Here is a 19,240-nt window from a genome sequence, read left to right as displayed (position 1 = left end):
GGGGGGGGGCTCAGGGCAGGGGGTTGGGTGCAGAAGGGGTGCGGGATGCAGGAGGGATGTGGGGTGCAGGAGGGGGCTCAGGGCAGAGGGTTGGAGAGCAGAAGGGATGCAGGGTGCAGGAGGGGGCTCAGAGCAGGAGGGGTGTGGGGTGTAGCAGGGGGCTCAGGGCAGGGGGTTGGGATGCGGGGTGCAGGAGGGGTTCGAGGTGCGGGCTCCAGCCCAGCGCCGCTTACCTGGAGCAGCAGTGGCATGCAGTGGGGCTATGGTGGGCTCCCTGCCTGCCTGCCTGCCTGGCCCCGCGCCACTCCCGGAAACGGCCGGCACCACGTCCCTGTGGCCCCTTCAGAACGGGGAGCAGAGGGCTCCGTGTGTTGCCCTCGCCTGCAGGTACCTGCCCCAAAGCTCCCATTGGCCACGGTTCCCCGTTCCCGGCCAATGGGACCTGTGGGGAGTGGTGCTTGCAGACAAGGGCAGCGCGCGGAGCCCTCCCCCTCCCCCAGGGGCCACAGGGACGTGGTGCCGGCTGCTTCCGGGAGCAACCAGGGGCCCGCGGCACCACAGGGGTGCAAATCCTGCAGGCTGAATCCAAAGCCTTGACAGGCCGGATCTGGCCCACATGCCATAGTTTGTCCACCCCAATCTAGCGGGTCCCTTCTTCGCCATTTCCTAGGATGCCTGGGGTTGAGACACCTCACTCCATGCAAACCCTAGGGGCCTCAGACCACATGCCCTTGAGAAAGGAATGCCTCGCAAGAAATCTTGCAAAGCAAATATCTGTTTTTTCCTGTGTCTATACCACCCTGCAGCAAGTTTCTCAGCAGGACAGAGCAGTGAGGCTCAGTGTAATTGTATCAGTGTTGCAGTTTACATATATATGGTCAGTAACCATTGTTCAAAATTTAACGGTTCAGCCATATTTATTTGCCAATAAAATGGAAGTGATTTGCCCCATGTAATGGATACCAACTTTCAGCCTACGGCCAAGTTTTTTGGGTAAATTATAGATCAGGAAAGATGGATGTGTGCACTAGCAGGACTGCTGTACTTCTGTTTCTTTCAATTTTTCCTCAGGAAAGACTCTGCTGTGTTATTACTACTGCCTTGTCAGACCCTGTTATGACATGAATCCTGTGCTCTAATGTTTTAAAATGTATTTAAAAAAACACACTGGAGGAATATAAATGCTTTCAATTTTAAAAACGTAAAATATATTTTAATACTTTAAGTGCATAAAGTTCCACTGTGTATATCAGGTTATCACACACATTCAGAAACTGCTATAGCTTAATGCTCTAATGGCTTACAAAGATGACTCAGGTTTGTCACGAGCAGTTACAACCAAACATGGTTTTAAGTATATTTGAAAATAGATCCAAATACAAATTACTGCACAAGTCCCAGTGTGGTCAAGGCCTTAGTTTCAGGGTTTGGCAGATCTTTTTCTTATCAGCCCCAGTGCTGTGGTAGAATGTTGTAACACAGTTTGTATCCATACTTAATATGATCTCATACCATAAGATGATCATATCTGGAAAATGATCTAGATATTTTGCTTGGAGGTGCGCTTATGACAGGAGTTCTGCTATCCAGGCTGTGCAATTTATAGATGTTTAAATTTTCCAAATCTTTATAATACCAAACCCTGTACCCATCACCCAGCTGAGTAAGAGCATCTGCAGAGGAGAAGTAGGGGAGGAATCATTTCTACAGGCCTTCACCTACAAAACTGATTCTCTGGGTGTGGGTGTGGATTGAAATCCAATTCATTTTTACATTTCCAGGTCTCCTTTTAAGACCCACACTGGCTGATTCTTCTTCGCTGGATTCTTTCTTTTCACAAGAATCATAGCCTTACGCATGCATTTCTAAAGCACATGCTTTTTTGTCTCTGATACGAAATTTACGCTATCTTAATGCCTTAAGCCAGTGGTTCCCAAACTTGTTCCGCCGCTTGTGCAGGGAAAGCCCCTGGCGGGCCGGTTTGTTTACCTGCCACGTCCGCAGGTTCAGCCGATCGCGGCTCCCAGTGGCCGCGGTTCGCTGCTCCAGGTCAATGGGAGCTGCTGGAAGCGGCGGCCAGTATGTCCCTCGGCCCGCGCCGCTTCTAGCAGCTCCCATTGGCCTGGAGCAGCGAACCGCGGCCACTGGGAGCCGCGATCCGCTGAACCTGCAGACGCGGCAGATAAACAAACCGGCCCGGCCCTCCAGGAGCTTTCTCTGCACAAGCAGCAGAACAAGTTTGGGAACCACTGCCTTAAGCTATTGTAGAGTGTCATGACACAACCTATATGATTTATCACAGCCAAACTGCAAAAACTCGTTTCGCTGCCATGTATGAAATATACTACAATCTTTACTGCATAATGCTAAATTGCATAACAGTTATATCGATGCTATTAATTGACTGTAGAATTCAATATTTACCTATCAGTGTTACCTGATTTTGAAAATATTGATGGAGCACTAGATTGCTGTGTGCACCAAGTAAGTGCAAGTCTCGTATGACCTTTTGGTATGAAACATTAGGATGCTTGTAATATTATGCTGTCCTAGGCCTCATTCCCATTACATGCTATTGACCCATATTTCTGATATTTGACATTTTTGCTAAATACTGTCAGGGATCATCTATCACAGAACAATTTTTGAGATTATCTGTTGAACTCTCTTCTTATAACTCAAATGTATAAGGGCTTCAGATAATGACATTTCCTATTAGGAAGATGATCAATGAACCTCCAGGTAAGACAATTACGAGGGAGCCATTGTGCATTTTGAGACCAAAAACAAAGCATCTTTCATTAACAAAGTGATTAGTCCCTGAACTGTGATTAGATTTTCCTACTGGCCAAATATGATATGTTTCTGTAAGGTGCATCTTCAAACCCTTCCACATCCAGATTCACGGTAAGATCCACTTTTTGTGAAAGAACAAAATGTGATACAGGTTATACGGTGTTCCTGGTATTCTGAGATCGGTGCAGTTTTCAGATTAAGCCCACTCTTTTCAAAAGAGCATAATCAATTGGAGACCCCCCTCCAGAGCCCTGTCCTGCAAAGTTCCAGGGACTCATTCCTCCCCTGTCACTGTGTTCATCAGTTGCATGAAGCCACAGGAAGAGCAAGTGACACACAAGTCTGATTTATTAATTAGCGATCCTGCTAATGCTTCTTAGTCATCAGTTTCACTAGTCGTGGGGGGAGAGGCAGTTTCTCAGATTGCTAGGGCCACGCCCATGCAAAGCTTTGAATATCGAGACAGAGACTTTGAACTGGACTCTTCATTCAATTGGGAGTCAGCAAAGAGACCAGAGCACTGGAGTTATGTGTTCAGAGTGACCTGTTGTGCTAAACAAATGATCTGCTAACTTTTTGTACCAATGTGAGTGTTTTGGGATCTTTTCGTCTCATTCCTAGATATGAGATGTAGTGATCAAACATGAAGGTCATGAATATGTATATTACTTTGGCAAGGACTGATGTGATGGGGCCCAATCTTCAAGCAACTAACAAGTATAAGATGGGCTTTTTTCCCTGCCATTGATAACTGGGCATTCAAAGCTTTGAGGAGTTCAAAAAGACCCCAAGGCTGCACAGTGACTTAACAGTCTGAGAGCAAATGCCCTCAGTAATGGAAGATGTTCTCTCTTTCTACCAGCATCACCCGACTAATGCCTTGGCTGAGCTTTAACAAGCAGCAGTTCCTCCAGGTGCTGCTTATGTGTGGTATTTTGCACTTGTCTTTATTGAATCTCATCTTGTTGATTTCAGACCAATTCTCCAATTTGTCAAGATTGTTTTGATTTCTAATCCTGTCCTCCAAAGTGGCAGCAACCCCTCCCAGTTTGTCGTTATCCACAAATTTTATAAGCATACTCTTCACTCTGTTATTCAAGTCATTAATGAAAATACTGAATAGTACCAGACCCAGAACAGATCCCTGCAGAACCTTTGTAGATACGCCCTCCCAGTTTGACAGTGAACCATTAATAGCTACTCTTTGAGTATGGTCTTTCAACCAGTTGTGCACCCGTCTTATAGTAATTTCATCTAGACCTACTTTTCCCTCATTTGCCTTCGAGAATATCATGTGGGATTGTGTCAAAAGGCTTACTAAAATCAACATATATCACATCTACCGCTTTTCCCCCTCCCCCATCCATTAGGCCAGTAACCCTGGAAGGAAATTAGGTTGGTTAGGCATGAGTTCTTGAAAATCCGTGTTGGTTATTACTTATTATTAAGGTTTCAGAGTAGCAGCCGTGTTAGTCTGTATCCGCAGATTATTATTATTATTATTAAATAATTATTATTAAATAATTTGTTCCAGTATCTTTCCAGGTATTGAAGTTAGGCTGATTGATCTATAGTTTCCTGGGTCCTCTTTGTTCTCCTTTTTAAAGATAGGTTCTATGTTTGCCCTTCTGTGGTCCTCTGGACCTCACCCATCTTGGTCCTGTTTACATTTGATGTAAAGTGGATGGAGACTTTAGTGTCTCCTGCATACCGCTGGCGTTTCAGCCTGTGTTGTCGCACTGGCTTTCCTAATGTCTTCCTATATATCTTGAATAATATGAAGATAACAAGCTTGTGGGACTCTGCAGGGCGGCCTGCTGTGGAGGAACAGCTACTCACAATGATCCTCAGGGTTCAATCTGAACAGAAGGTTTTGTGGTGTTTCCAGTGGCCTCTGTAGCTGCAGGCAACCAGACTGTTAGATTCTCAACAATATGAAATAGCACAGACAGGACCAGCAGGCTGAGTGTAAATGTAGTTTCCCTGTTTGTGGACAGGAAGAGGTCAACTACCAAAGCAACAATAGATGTCTCTGTACTGTGCCCTGTTCTGACACCAGATTGAGTGGGATCTAAGATATTGGTTGCTGAGAGGTTGCTGACTTCTTGATCAGCTTGCTTAGAAAAGGGATGCAAGAGACCAGGCAGTAGTTTGGGAGATCACTAGGGTCGAAGAATGGTTTCTCAATACTGTCTGGGCCATTGCCTGTTTTAGTGTGAAAGAGAAATCCCCTGCATCCATGTCAGTGTTGACAGTCTCTATTAGTAGTGGCCCCACAATGGAAGGTGATGTGTTCAGGAAGAAAGGAAGCAATTTGAAGCCTGGAAGGATTCTGCAAAGGTGTGATTTTGCCACATCTATGACAGAGCAGAGGTTGGATCTCTGCCTCCTAGCTCGTTGGCATAGATTTGTAGAAATTCTTTGTATCAGACTTTATTTTCTGCCACTGATGCTCAAGTTTTCTTACACCCCCCTTCAGCCCCCAGCCATATTTCCAACAACCGGGGCGGGGGAGGAGGGAGGTGAGAGAGAAATCTTGCTTTGATGCTAGAGCATCAATAGAAGTAGTTAGGGAGTTGTAGTGACTCAGTAATTATTCAACTCTTGATCAGCTATCGTTTTTTATAAATTAAGTTTTGGAATTTGGCAAGTCCAAATGTTTTTGGTCAGTCCACTGGGGGTAGTTGTTTTTTGTCTTGCTGTGGAGAGGGTTTTTATTTCTGTTTAGAGGAGGACTGGGTCTGACCAGGATTGGGGGGAATCAAATCTGTGTTTCTTATGTGCACACCCTGCCTGAGGATGTTGCTGACTCTGTGTGTGGAGTCTGAGATTGCTTCTGAGAATCCTATGGTGGAAAGTTATAGACGTACCAACTTTTCTATTTGCTGTTCACTTCCTCCCTCTCTCATTTCTTTCCTCTCCCCTTTTCCTCTAACCATTAGTCTGGCCACTCTCCACTTTTCTAGCACCACCATTCCTCCATTTCAGTTGCTCCTTTATTCTCCATTGCTCACTCTTGTCTGCATTCCTACATTTTCTGTCCCAGTCTTTTCTTACTGGTTTTATTTTTTTCCTTTTTTCTGGTACTGCTGTTCCATCTGGAATTCAGTCTGTAATTCTCTCCCCTCCCCCCACTTTGATTTCTCTCTCCTCCCTACTCTGCTGCTTTACCTGTCTTCGCTTTCCATAACTGTACCTGTCTTGCTTTTCCCCCCATTCTATAGCATTCTCGCCTCCTTTTACTCTCTGCATCCTCCTCTCTGACCTGTAACCCACTCTGCTAATCTTTGTACACCTTCCACTGCTCTCTTTCTATTTCTTTCCACTTGACCAATGCAGAGTACTTACCTGTTAAAAAGTTTATAGAAAAGGTGTTTGTTTCTGACTGGTTCTTTGTTTAATGATTTTAATGAATGTTCTTACCTGAGCTTTTATTTTTTTTCAGGTTTTAAAAATCAGCTTGGTTGGCCACAGGAAACGTATTTTGGCATCTCTGGGAGACAGGCTTCACGAAGACCCTCCTCAGAAACCACCTAGGTCAATAACCCTCAGGGTAAGTTCCTAGCAAATTTGGTATCTTGTAAAGTCAGCAATCGTTTTATAAAAATCATATTTAAAAAAAAAACTCTGAAAACACAAAGAATTGTCACTTAGTATCTACGCATATAGAATTAGTTTTATCACTTTCCTTTTTGTTTGCTGCTCTGTAGTGCAAGTCTGTACTTTAGGGCATGTCTACACTTACCTCTGGAGCGATCGATCCAGCGGGAGTCAATTTATCGAATCTAGTGAAGACGCGATAAATCGACTGATGAGCGCTCTCCCGTCAACTCCGGAACTCCACCGGAGCAAGAAGCGTACGCAGAGTTGACGGGGGAGTGTCAGCAGTCGACCTACCGCAGTGAAGACACCGCTGTAAGTAGCTCTAAGTATGTCGACTTCAGCTACGCTATTTTCGTAGCTGAAGCTGCGTAACTTAGACCGACTTAGCTCGCCTCCGCCCCCGCTCACTCCCAGTGTAGACCAGGCCATAGTTACACAGAGCTAACTGAAATCAGTGAGATAAACATGTATAGATATCAAGGTGTTTCTGGGTATCTAAAGTTACTTGTCTTACTCAGTTTCCATTAATAACCCCACTCCTGCAAGCCTAGTCATGGTGCCTTTTAGGATTTTCCACATTCACTGATTTTTATATTCCTCCCATTGCAATAAATTCACTAGATTTCTAATCCCAGAAATTTTGCTTTCTTGATATCTATTATTCTTATTACGTTATGGTCTGGGGACCCCGTCTTTACTGTGTTGTGGTCAAGGTAGTTCATGTTCATTAGCACCTTTTACTATGACATTTTCATTCAGTTCTTCCCTGTTTGAGTAGATTTGATTTGAGTATTTCCATGGTGACTGCTCCTCTGATTGGAATTTCATTCTGGAATGGATTTCTAGTTGTCGGGCATAATGTGCTCTCTAGTTGTATTTCCTGGTGTTAGGAGGAGAAGGTAAAGCTAGAGTGGGAGCTGCTGCTGCCTTTTATAATCTTATTTTAACAGAAAATTATAGATTCTATGACCTCCCTGTTTTTACCCTTTTTAGTCTCAAAAGCTATATACAAATGCTTGGATTTAGAAATCTATAACCTGTTTTTTAATATTGTGCTAGCAAAAGTGTCTTTCAGTTCATGATGTCCTGCCCTAGAGAATTGCTCAAATATAGATATTTTTAGTTACATTTTATATCTTGGTTTGTTGTGTGAATGGTCTCCTGGCACACTGCAAGTGCTAAAATAAAAAAGAAATGGCCAATGGCTGAAAGTAGCACACTCTCACTCAGTGGTTTTGATGCATTGGACTGGAAAACTATTTCTATAGGTGGGGATGTTTCCTCTTCTGCTGGTGGAAAAGCTTTAACATCCTATGTTACTAGCGGCATTGTGCATTCTCAGGGTACAGTGAAAAGTACACTAGATCTCCTCCTCATGTAATCAGGATGAGGAAAAATATTTCACTGCCCAACAGCTAGAATTACTAATGCAGACAGTAACTAAATATTATTCATCACTTAATGTACAGTTTTCTTCACTGGGAGGCCTAAAGGAAAGGACATGAGTTTGGATTAAGATTTTCTACTCCTTCAATAACTGAGGATACTGTACCATAGAAATACTCAAACAAAAACATAGGGTAGTGTTTACCTTATAATATGCACTAATAATTTTATTTCAAGCTGAAGAATAGTTTGGATATGGTGAGATGTATTTCTGCTTCTTTAGGAAGATCTGTTTGTGTCTAGCACATTGAAAGAACCGTTTTTTGTGTGAGGATTGTTCCTAAAAGGATGCCAATATAAGTCTTAGGTGGGCTAATAGCCTCATACCACCACTTCAGTTTTTCTAGTTCCTACGGTAGCTTTAAACGTTATTTTTTTTTAATGAAGAAAACATTGGTAAATATTAAAGCAAAAGTAACAAAGATACAGTATGAAATGCGGAGATTTATTACTCTTATCTATGACCAGAAACCTTCCATTGGAAGAGCAACCAACCATATTAGACCACCCAGGCCTCCTTACTCTCCTCCTGGTCTCTCAGCAGCTTGAAATAGGGTGCCTTGATGCAATCCACAATCTAGTTTGGCTCTGTGGAAAACTGCACCAAGAATCTACTTTAATTATTCCTCTAAAACAATAAGAGGTAGGTTTTCCTCCCTGCGCCAGAGCAGCCGTTTGCATCTCGGCATTGTTGTACGGTACCTTTAGGCCCATTGTTGTTTAATATTAAATACTTCTATTATAGTTATGGTTCATACACACAAACACACAAACTGGCACATTCCCTGCTCCAAAGAACTTAATCTAAGAAAATTATCTCCTGGCACTGTTTCCTGGTGCATGTGATACCAAACTGGGCCATCTGCTCAACACCTAGTCAGAAACCAGACTGTTCCTGATAGTGAGGTTCATCTGTAACTGTATCTCCTGGTCACCCCGGATCTGGACAAGCACTCTTGTGAACCTCAGGCCAGCTTTAGGTATCCTTGCACGAAAGCTTCTTTTGAGACGTGATTCAAAAGCAGCTTGGGAAGCTAACACTGAAATTTGATGATCACACAAAGTGGATGCTGGCAAACAGGGGTACACACATGGAGACGGAAGGTGTGCTGCCCAGTTGTGCAGGTGAGGGCTTCTGGAGAACTTGACCCTACAGCAGAGTCCAGAAAATTGATCAGAGTCCACTTAAGAAGTGACTAGCACATTGTGGGAGAGACATGGGAGGAAGAATTGATCCAGTGCAATTGCTATGCTAGTGCTTGCAGTCCCTACTAGTACAGCACCCGTGCAGATTGACATGGTGGTAGAGAGCATGCTGTTAGCTTTCCTACTAGCAAGTGGAACGTTGCTGGTAATATGAACACCTGGGCACTAATGTTTGCAATTCTGTGTTTGGATGTATGGTGTGTCGTTGGATGCAACTCCCAAACTACTCCAGTATAGACAAGGCCACAGTGTCCTGCATCTGTTACACACAAACAGTTTGGCTAGATACGGATACACTGATGTTTTCTGGAGCTCTTGGAGTTGTAATCTGTGTTCTGTTTCTCTCTCTAATATCCCCATATAAACTGTATTCTGCAGGGCCATTACAATTGTAAGTAAAGTATGTATCTTATATCTCCGCACACTCATTTGCTCTCCCAGCAAAGAGAGACATTACTGGAGTACAAATCACCCGGCTGCTCCAAAGTGACAGTATATTGCCCCTTACAAATAGTTCAGGCATCAATCATGCCTTTACCTGGACCCTGACAAGGGCTGGCGTGTAGCTGCATCTTCCCAGCAGCAGCTCTGGGAGAGGACTTGACTCAGAGTTGGGAAATGGGGACGTAATTTTCTACCAGCCTATACCAGTAGCAGATTTCTTCCCCTTCCGCGCTGCCCATTCTCCACCCACCTCCATCAACTTCCACCTACACAGGAGGAATAGTGTCTCCATTGAGCCTGCTCACAAACCGGTGATGTGGGGAGGCCGTGAGGAAAATAAGGGTGCATTACTGCCCTCTACAAGTTGTGTAGGGCACGTCACAATCTAATACAATATAGCATTCACTCATGATAAATTCTTTCTTCAGGAAAAGCTCCTAAATTTTGTACTGACAATCGTTCAAATATAGTTTTAAACAGGTTGCTTGAAGAAATAAAAATGGTATTCTACCATGCTACATTTTCCATTTCTATCTAGGAACCCAGCGGTAACCATACTCCTCCTCAGTTGTCTCCCTCACTTAGCCAAAGCACTTATACTACTGGTGGCTCCCTAGACGTTCCTCACATTATCATGCAGGGGGATGCAAGGAGAAGAAGAAATGAAAGCTATTTTGAAGATATTCCCCGGTCAAAACTGGAGAGGCAGATGGCACAGGTAAGGTTAAAAAGCTGTCCTCATGCTGTTGATCAAAGAATTAAATCTAGTCATTGCTGCATATTCAGATATTGGGGCCAGATCCAAATCAGCAAATGCAGTATCCATTTTTGTTGTTTTTTAGTTTCAAAGCAGTGTATGCCAGGTTTCTGAATCCTAAACTAGATTAGTTTTTGCACATATATATATTTTTTTTTTCAAAAGTGTGTGTGTGTATTTCATTTTATACAGATTTTTAAATATATTGAGATGCCCCTAAATACAGGTAAATGCCTACGTGCATTTGAAAATCCCACTAGGTGCCTATTTGCATCTTTAGGCTTCTAAATACCCTTAAAAATGAAGCTCACAATCCTGCAAAGAGTTAATCTTATGAATGAGTCTTTTGCAGGATCAGGACCTACATTTTTAAACTCATAGTACTGAACCATTTTGTTTTGTTTTGTTTAAAGAAAGAAATACATAGTAGTAAGGAAAACAACGAGGAGTCTGGTGGCACCTTAACGAGTCCAGTGGCACCTTAACATGGCTACCCCCTGATACTTGACAGTAGTAAGGAAAGAAATTCTGGAAAACAACTTCACTTATAGAGAAATAAGTTAGAATAGGACGTAGAAAAAGATGTAGGCCCAGATCTTGAAGTCTGCTTGTTCTGGGCAGATCCCTGTAAAATGGATCCACACTCTCCTGTCTGAAGAAGGGCACCAGGGAGGCATTAGTTATTAGTGGGGATTGTTTATACTTCCTTCCAGGAGGCCAAGATATTGACTAGCCTTAAACAAATAATTGCTAGGCCCTTGCTCAAGAAGTCATCACTTGATGTTAAAGGCATCCCTGTCCTGTTTAAAAGTTTCCCTTCATGGGGAAACTTAATGCAGATTTTCTGATAGCAGCCCAGGTGCTGCTGACATGCCTGTGGGATCTGGCAGAGCTGAATAGGGTTGTTCTTTGCTGACTCTATCCCATCCTTGTTGACAGGTCTTAGAGCAGAGTTTAGGAGTAGCTCCTGCTCTCTGAGAGTCCTCTTATAAGCGGTTCCTTGTGGTTCCATTCTATTGCTCTGCCTGTTCTATACAGACAGATGTACAAGCTCCTGAGAGGAAACTCCATTTTAGGCTGTGTTTTCATCAGTATCAGAAGACATTAGTTTCACCTCTGCTTTTCATGAAAAGGTGCCAATTCCTAGCACTGGCTGAGAGAGCGACCCAGGTAAAAATGAGCTAGCAGAACCTCACTATAGAAAAGACAAACATGATACAGGTTTGAAGGGAAACTAATGAGGGGTGTGACTGCTTCCTGTACTGAGTGTGCCCGCCCTTTTCTAAGGAACTTTGTAATCTTGAGGTTTATTTGGACATACTTAAAAGGTTTGTAATTTATTTATATAATGACTTATGTGCCCATCACCGTAGCACTAAATGCATCTCGACATTAAATCAAACTGTCCACAAAAGACAGCATAAACCAGTCCCCTTCCCTGTACTCCTTCAACCAACCAGAAATAATGTACTGATGATTTTAAATCAAGCATATGCTTGACCAAAAAGATGTGTCTTGTACCACTCTAAAGGTCAATAAAGTTAAGCTATCAGCAAAAGTGCCTCAGGATGATCTCTGCTACTCTTTGTGCATAGGGAGAAAGATACCAAGTCCTAAATCATGTAATGCTTTGCAGTGTAGATCAAAAATAAAACTTGGAATTGCACCCAAAAACAGATGGGAAGCCAGTGCAGTTCATGGAGCACATTTGTAACATGAACAGTTCACTTCACTAAGCAGGCAGGCTGCTACATTCTGCTCTGTGTGAAGCTTCCAAGTAGTCTTCAAGCATAGCCCAAAGTAGAGCGTATTTCAGTAGTTCAACCTTAAAGTGGCAAAGACTGTGCACGGTCTACATCATAGAGAAAAGGCTGCAATCTCTTTGTTAAATGCACGTAGAGAAAAAGCAATTAAAAATGTAAATGAAAAATGAAACCCATCTGCTACCTGGGAATCCAAGAGCAGTTGATGAATTCCATTTGTTAAGGCAAACATTTCTAGGAAAGTGAAATTAGATTTTTTTTTCAAACAAAAACTTGGCTGTTGTATCATTTTATCCTACTGAATTAGGGCTCTCATTCTAATCCAGAAACTGGGGAAAGTTGCCCGGTGTGCAAGCTTGCTTTCAAACATAAATCTGCTAGGCTTTCACCGTGAGCTAAAGTTTGACTGAAGTCCATGTGTGTGTGGCTGGAGGGGGGGACATTTATCCCTGTACCTACTTAACCACTTTACCTACTGTAAAAATACTTCTTTGAAGGTCACAAAACTTGGATGTCTGAATATGAAATATCTCATTATTTATGGTTGAGTTGACTGATTTGTGCACATTTTATCACTTGGTTCACACTCCCCTCTTCCTCTTTCAGTCTCTAATGGATTTTTTTTTTATGTACCATTTTAGCAGCCCAGCCTGCCTCCCTTTCGCTTTCCTCTCTTCCTGTCTTAACGTCCTGATCCTCCAGCAAGGTCTGAAACATCCCTTCCTCAGATACATAGAGACTTTTCAGGAAAAAGTAAATTTGCTTTTCTGGAAAGGCCATCATATGTGCCTCCTATCCAAAGAGAGAACAGGGCATTTAGTACCTCTCCTGCTTCAATGCATTTGAAAAACCACTTAAGTGTTATTTCTTTTCCTGGGAGTTGGTACCCAGTGAATGCCCTTCTGCCCCTTCTCTCTCACTTTCTCAGTGAAAAACTAGGACTAGTCATCCTTCAGGGTTCCTTCAGATACCAAATGAAAAAAGATAGCCCCAGAATGAAATCACAGCTTAGAGTGGTGGCTGTGTTAGCATCTGTACTCAAATCTGCTTGGATTCTATGCTAGCTCTGCATTTGGTTCTGTGGTACTGGTGTATGCAGAACTCCCATTGACTTCAATGGGAATATCAATGACTCCATGTGGTGATCATCCTCAGTTTGTCCGAGTCATGCTTTTAAGAGGTTAAACTGGGCTTTGCTCAGCCAATCTGGTCTCAAAATAGACATATTAATTGAGTTTTTTTCTCATCATCTTGACATGTGTCCCAAATGCTTTGCTGAAATGAACTTTATTTAGAAACATAAATTCTAAATTTATGGAAGGGACCTCCTGGGTCATCAAGTCCAGTCTCCTGCTATCATAGGCAAATCCATTATGTAAGCCGTTCATAAATTTATTACGATCAATTTTAAAACTGGTTAGTCTGTTGTCCCTGATACTCCTAGTGAAAGGCTGTTCGAGATCTTTAGTCTCTCACAAAAATTCCTCTTGAAAGTAAAGCATTCAGTTTGATCCTAAGCATGGACACGCTGCGCTTTGTTGTATCTAGCATTCTCTTCTGATCCAAACATTTGTAGGTTCCTTTGGTTTGTGCCAGACTGACTTCTTCGCAAGCAGTTATTGAAAGCATCCTGCCCCCAGCTAGAGTACTTCTCACAGACAAGTCCTTTTTTATTCTACCACATGTTACTGGGGCTAGTTTGCATATTTCTTTTTTCCCTTAACCCTTTCTCTGCCAGGTTCCATTCAAGGGATATGCACTCCATCATAGAGAGATTCATGTACATAAGGACGGCAGGATCAAGTCCTCAGTGCTGTAATTTTGGAGGATTTTTTAGATTCATTTTTCATCACATATTTAATGGGCACATTTTAGCTTACATTGAAGAGAGACTACTGGATGAATGACAGTTTATAGATTTATAGCTTACTAAAAAGAGTGCATGGCTCTGTCACACTGTTCACTTTAGCTCTTTTCTCAACTTTATTTGATTTTGTAACTTTCTGGTAAGCCTATTTTGAGCTTTAATTTAAAATTTAAAATCCAAAAAAAATATTTTAAAAGAATCAATGCACTCTAATTGTTCTGTCATTAATGACACATATTTTCACTATATGCTATGTATTAATCATCAAGCATGCTGATTATTGCATTAGATATCAACCCTCCTGCTTTTGTTAAGGCCATTTAATACTTTAGAAGATAAAAGATTTACGTCATTCTTCTTAATCATACCCAGATCTTATTTCTAAATATCTATGACTTATTTTCTTGATTGAGACAAGATTGATTAAATTAATTTAACACAGGTGAGCCTGCCACTACAGGAGGTCAAACTAGATGATCGCAGTACTTACTTTCTGGTCATTTTGTACTACAGGGAGGTAAAAAAGAGTAATGCAGAGATTTTCAAAGGGGCCTAAGCAATTTAGACACCCAAATCCTATTGAATTTCCTTCTAAAATCCCAGCCAAAATGTAAAATCTTGGAAGTCCTAGAGATTGCCAAAATGTAACACAGCTGATTATGAAAAGGACTTTGTGAAACCTATCAAGATAAGATGGACTAGCCTGTGAATCATTGGTATTGGAGGCAGAAGATGATTTAGTGCTGAGCCTGCAAGTTATAGATGAACGTGATCAAATCAGCATATTCAATGTAGCTTCAGTTACACTCAAGAGTACTAAACCTTGAAATTGGAATGGAAATCACTTATTCATTTGTTTGGGAAATGAATGAAACGATTCCTGAAGGTCAGCAAAAGGCAGCTTGTCACAGGCAGATGAACTCTTTTCAGAGGAGAATATTAATCTGTGTGCTCAAAGTGTCGATTTAGAAAATCAGACTAGATATGTAACTTCAGGATCCTTAGTTTGCCATAGGGGTCAAAGAAGCCTAACTGGGGCGATGTACGGCTAAATGGGGCTCAGATTCATCCAAGTGTCAGGCCCTTCTTCCTGCCTCCTCCAGTATGAGTGGGGAAAAGTTCCGCAGCTCCAAAATGTCACTGCCACTGAGCAGTGCTCGGCTCTGTTTGCCTTCTCTCTGACAGCTGGAGCCAAGCACCGATCAGTTTGCTGAGCATTACAGGAGATCATAGTGGTGGAAGCTGCTGCTTCTGAAGTGTAGTTGGCAAGTCTTTGGAGTCCAGTGCCTTCTCCAGTGGGGCCCACATCATAGTGCACTTAATGATCCTGATGTTAGCTACCATCAATCCTAACTGATAAACTTTATAGAAACATCGTTTTTCCAGGGCAAAGACTAAGGGCCAGCTGAAAAGCTCATTGATGACAATGGAAAGAGTCCTCTTGAAGTTAGTGAGGTTAAGATCAGGCTCTAAAACCTCAAGAAGATCCAACATTTGTGGCAGGGAAAATCATGGGTGTGAAAAGGAAGCCTGGTTAAGTTCCTTAAGAAAAGCTGCTTAAAATCTCAGCTCTTTAAGACTAAAGATTCTACAGACAACAAAGAAACTCTAACATCTAGAGTAAAAATGCATCAAAGATTGCAAGATCAGGACATTGTTGTTACTTCATTATTTTGGCCTTTGTGTATTGTAATAGTGTTGTAATGGGAAGAAAGACATTCTTTCATATCTCAAAAGGATGGGGAAGAATTTGAGTTCACATGTTCTTGGTCTAGGGAATTCACCGAAGATGGCACCCAGAGCTGAAGCCTATGTCCACTCCATTTTTAAGCCTTTCTGGGTTCTTTGTTTTCATTATTTGATTTGATGTTCTATTCTAGAACTTAAGGGCTAGGTAATGTAAGAGGATAATAGCTTGAATGTGCATTTGAAGTAAAGTCATTCCAATGAGTGTGGTGCTATCGTGGAATGTGAAGTTTTGGTAGATCTGTAATTGACGGAAGGATTAGGACTACCACATAGGAGCCTATACCATAAGTAGAACTATACCTACTAGCAGCAACTAAATATTATCTCCAGTTAAGTAAAAGTGTAATAAAAGCTAGAGAAGGAGAAACAGGTTTCTTTGAAAAGAGCTGAGGGAGAATTTTTCAGCTCTTTATAGCTTGAATTTCCACACTATCTTCCAAGTGTTTTACGAATATTAATTTATCTTCACAATGTCCTTGAGGCTACCCTGGGTAAATATCAGGTCCTCCAATTTACTCCTAGGGAAACTGACGCACAGAGAGATTGTGATGTGGCCAGGGTTACACAGCAAGTTTGTGGCAGAGTCATTAGTAGAACCCAAACCTCCTGAAACCCAGTCATGGGTTTTAACCATGAGTCTGTAATTTTTGTTCGTTCATCTGTATTGTGTATTTCTTTTTTTCTTTCCCCTCACTCTCACCTTTGGCGGGATTTAAAGATTATGGAGGAAATTAAGGATTGAATGTCTAAAGGAGGAGACCAATGTGCAAGGTGATCATCTGCAAGAAGCAGTGGATTAAAGTGAGAATAATGTGTTTTATCAACAGTTGAAATTGTTGATGAAATATATTATGGCAAAGAGTACTTTACTATTGCAGTGGATTTAAGAAATGGTAAAATGAGGATGAGGCCAGTGTGGATGAAAATCTTTTGTTCTGCTTTTGTTTGAGAGTTTGACTTCTGTTTCAAAATGCAACCCACCAATGCAAAATATAAATGTTGAAGAACACAAGACAGATGTAATCTAAGAAAACCCCAATAAGAACCTAATGAAATGTTTAAAATTTCACCTTTTTAAAATGTATTATATTTTTAAATACTGAAAGATTGCTGAACTGTGAAGAACTTGAATTTACAGCAGAGGAAAAATGACTATATGAGATTTTTGACTGTATGATAAATATGTTACTGAAAGAATGTTGTCTTTTTGTATACTATTTGATCTGACTGTCATGACCCCAAAATTTCACCAAACTCACTTCTATGAAGCTCTAAATATCACCTCCTAATATACTGAATATGGCTAAGTAAACTATAAAAAAGGAATTAAGAACTAACTCAGTAATGTCAACTTGAAAAATCTTAATATTTTCAAAAATGTGACACACTTTTGCTTTTTGAAATGATGCAGTGGGATGTAGATTAGATCTGCACACTGCTTCAGCATACAGAGTCCAAGAAGAATGTGCAACTTTAATAGTTGGTGTTCATGGTGCAATTAATTCCACAAATGCTAAACCAAGATGGGGACATATGTGATAATTACTCATTTACAGGTTTTTTCACTTATACAAGCATTATTTTTGTAAGGGTGATCTGGAAGATCCAGGGAGAGTGGCAGTTCCTCTTGACAAAGTAACTCAGATCTACTAAAATAAAAAATGCAAAGAGTCCAGAGAAGAGCTCTAAGCTCCAATATCCAAATCTTTTAGCTCCCGGAGAGACTACGGCCCTCCATTGGAGCTATGGGTGCTTTTTTGAAAAGCAGTCCATATATTTTAGCTGCCTAAATATGGATAATTGGTGCTTGACTGTAGGCAACCAAATTTTAATATTATGTCCTCTGATCTTAAATATTGGTTGTTAGTTCAGAATTTCGTGTCACATTGGCTGCCAGTCTCACCTTAAATCATCACCTGCACAGAAAGTCAGGGTAGCTATGGTGAAATGTCTTCAGTCCCAAGATTATGAAGATTTTGTTTGTTAAATTCATCAAGATGTTGACAGTCTGTTTTTTCCTTGTATATAGTATTAGCATTGAGATGCATTCACACAGGAAGCCCAGCATGACAATCTCCAGAGATGTCCAGTCAGGGAATAACTGACAGATGCAAAGATAACAGGCTGGGGAGCATTTGTGGGGAAAACATTAGCATAGGGGAAGTGGTCAGTCAGCAAAAAATGTGCTGTACACTGTATATCAGTGCACTAGTACTCTGAGCTGTAACGATGCATCTTTTTCCGAGGAAACTGGCGTGTTTTCTCAGATCACACAAGGCAGTAATAGTCTACAAAAACTGACAGGAGGAACCTTAAGCAATCTCCCCTGGAAGAAACCAGCTCCTGTTTAATGGGATGAAAACAAATCTGAGATCAGCTTGTAGTCTACCAAGTCTCTCTGCATGTACCAGCTCAACTCAACCACAGGCACAGTAGTTGAGTGGAGAGGAATTCCATCCTGGGGATCAGAGTCAAATGAAGGGGGTCTTCAGCTGGTTCACAGATAAACAAGGGAGTCCCTTTGTTCTCTTTATATCAAAGGACAACTACAAGGTACGTACTTCTGCAGCAGATGCCGGGAACAAGTAGTCATGGCTCAAGTTGCTTTCTTAGGAAAATGTCACTTCAAGCTGGCCTGCACTTTTCTGCAAATCCTCCTCATGTGAAGAATTATCAGGAAGGCAGAACTCCCTCCCCCTCCATTTTCACTCAAAAGGGCTTGTTCGTGAAAGTAACCTTTGGGTATTCCTACTTGTGAGGTGCATTCCCCCACCCCGACCCTGTCCTGAGAGCTTGGTGACCCTCTGGAAAGCAATGCATCCACTGCGTGAGTCCTCTCTCTGCTCTGAACATTTATTTTTATGAGATTATAAAAGCACCATGCAAGCCCAGGCATCCCATTTCATTCCTTTCTGTGGCCACCTGTAGCTCTAAGGACCTGCTCTCCACTCCCAGAATGATTTTCTGTGGGTTGAATCCAAAACTCCCTTAATTTTTAGTGCAAAGTTGAATTATAATTAGTTAGCTAGTTTGTGTCAATGTACATATCATTTTTATTCTGGGTTCTGTAGACATGGGTAAGAAGGAGGTATTTTATGCTTCATGACGGACATGCATACCCATTGTTTGTTGGGCCTGGGAGAGGAGCAGTGGAAACAATAGAACATTGCTGCTGCATGATCATGCCAACTGCTCACCTGCCCCTCTTCCGCAGAATTCTTTCATGTGACTTCTCTTGGACTCAGCCGAAGGAATTGACATAGCTGCATCTGCACAGCTCTTTTATAATGATGGCGCCGTAAAGAGACTGCTCAGTGCACAGGAAACCCACCCTACTTACAGTAATGCAAGCTGGGAACGTGCTGCTTTATTCAGCCACATAAGAGAGTGGAGGAAACAGCCACTAACTAAACAGGAAGGAAAGGAGGGGTGGAACATGGCTCCAACCCATAATATTCTGAATAACTCAGTTAACCCCTTGAGGGCCGTTTTACTACAGGGTCCAAACATTTCATGCAGCAAGGGAGCACTCACATGGCCCCAGTCCCCTCTTGGGGACGGCTTTCTGGATAGCTCTCAAGCTCTGTTCCACCAGGGGGTTGCATCACA

The 19,240-nt window shown here is 41.9% G+C and overlaps 1 protein-coding gene across 14 annotated transcripts in view; it reads left to right on the top strand.

Moving 5' to 3' along the window:
• Positions 1-19,240, top strand: part of ANKS1B (ankyrin repeat and sterile alpha motif domain containing 1B) — a 730,881-nt gene that overhangs the window by 652,150 nt on the left and 59,491 nt on the right. For 8 of the 14 annotated variants that reach the window (XM_026648981.1, XM_026648980.1, XM_026648979.1 and 5 more), the window contains 2 exons: positions 6,242-6,349; positions 10,034-10,213. The exons of 3 other annotated variants lie outside the window; for them this stretch is intronic. In XM_026648981.1, coding sequence (XP_026504766.1) covers positions 6,242-6,349; positions 10,034-10,213 — 288 coding nt within the window. The remainder of the gene's footprint in view (positions 1-6,241; positions 6,350-10,033; positions 10,214-19,240) is intronic. 3 more of the 14 variants (XM_026648987.1, XM_026648986.1, XM_026648985.1) reach the window with 1 other exon arrangement.

This window comes from Terrapene carolina, unplaced genomic scaffold (genome assembly GCF_002925995.2).
Source record: "Terrapene carolina triunguis isolate 2854851 unplaced genomic scaffold, T_m_triunguis-2.0 Scaffold68, whole genome shotgun sequence".
NCBI lineage: Eukaryota > Metazoa > Chordata > Testudines > Emydidae > Terrapene > Terrapene triunguis.
Note: the sequence above shows the minus strand (reverse complement) of the source record. Positions and strands in the feature narration are given on the sequence as shown.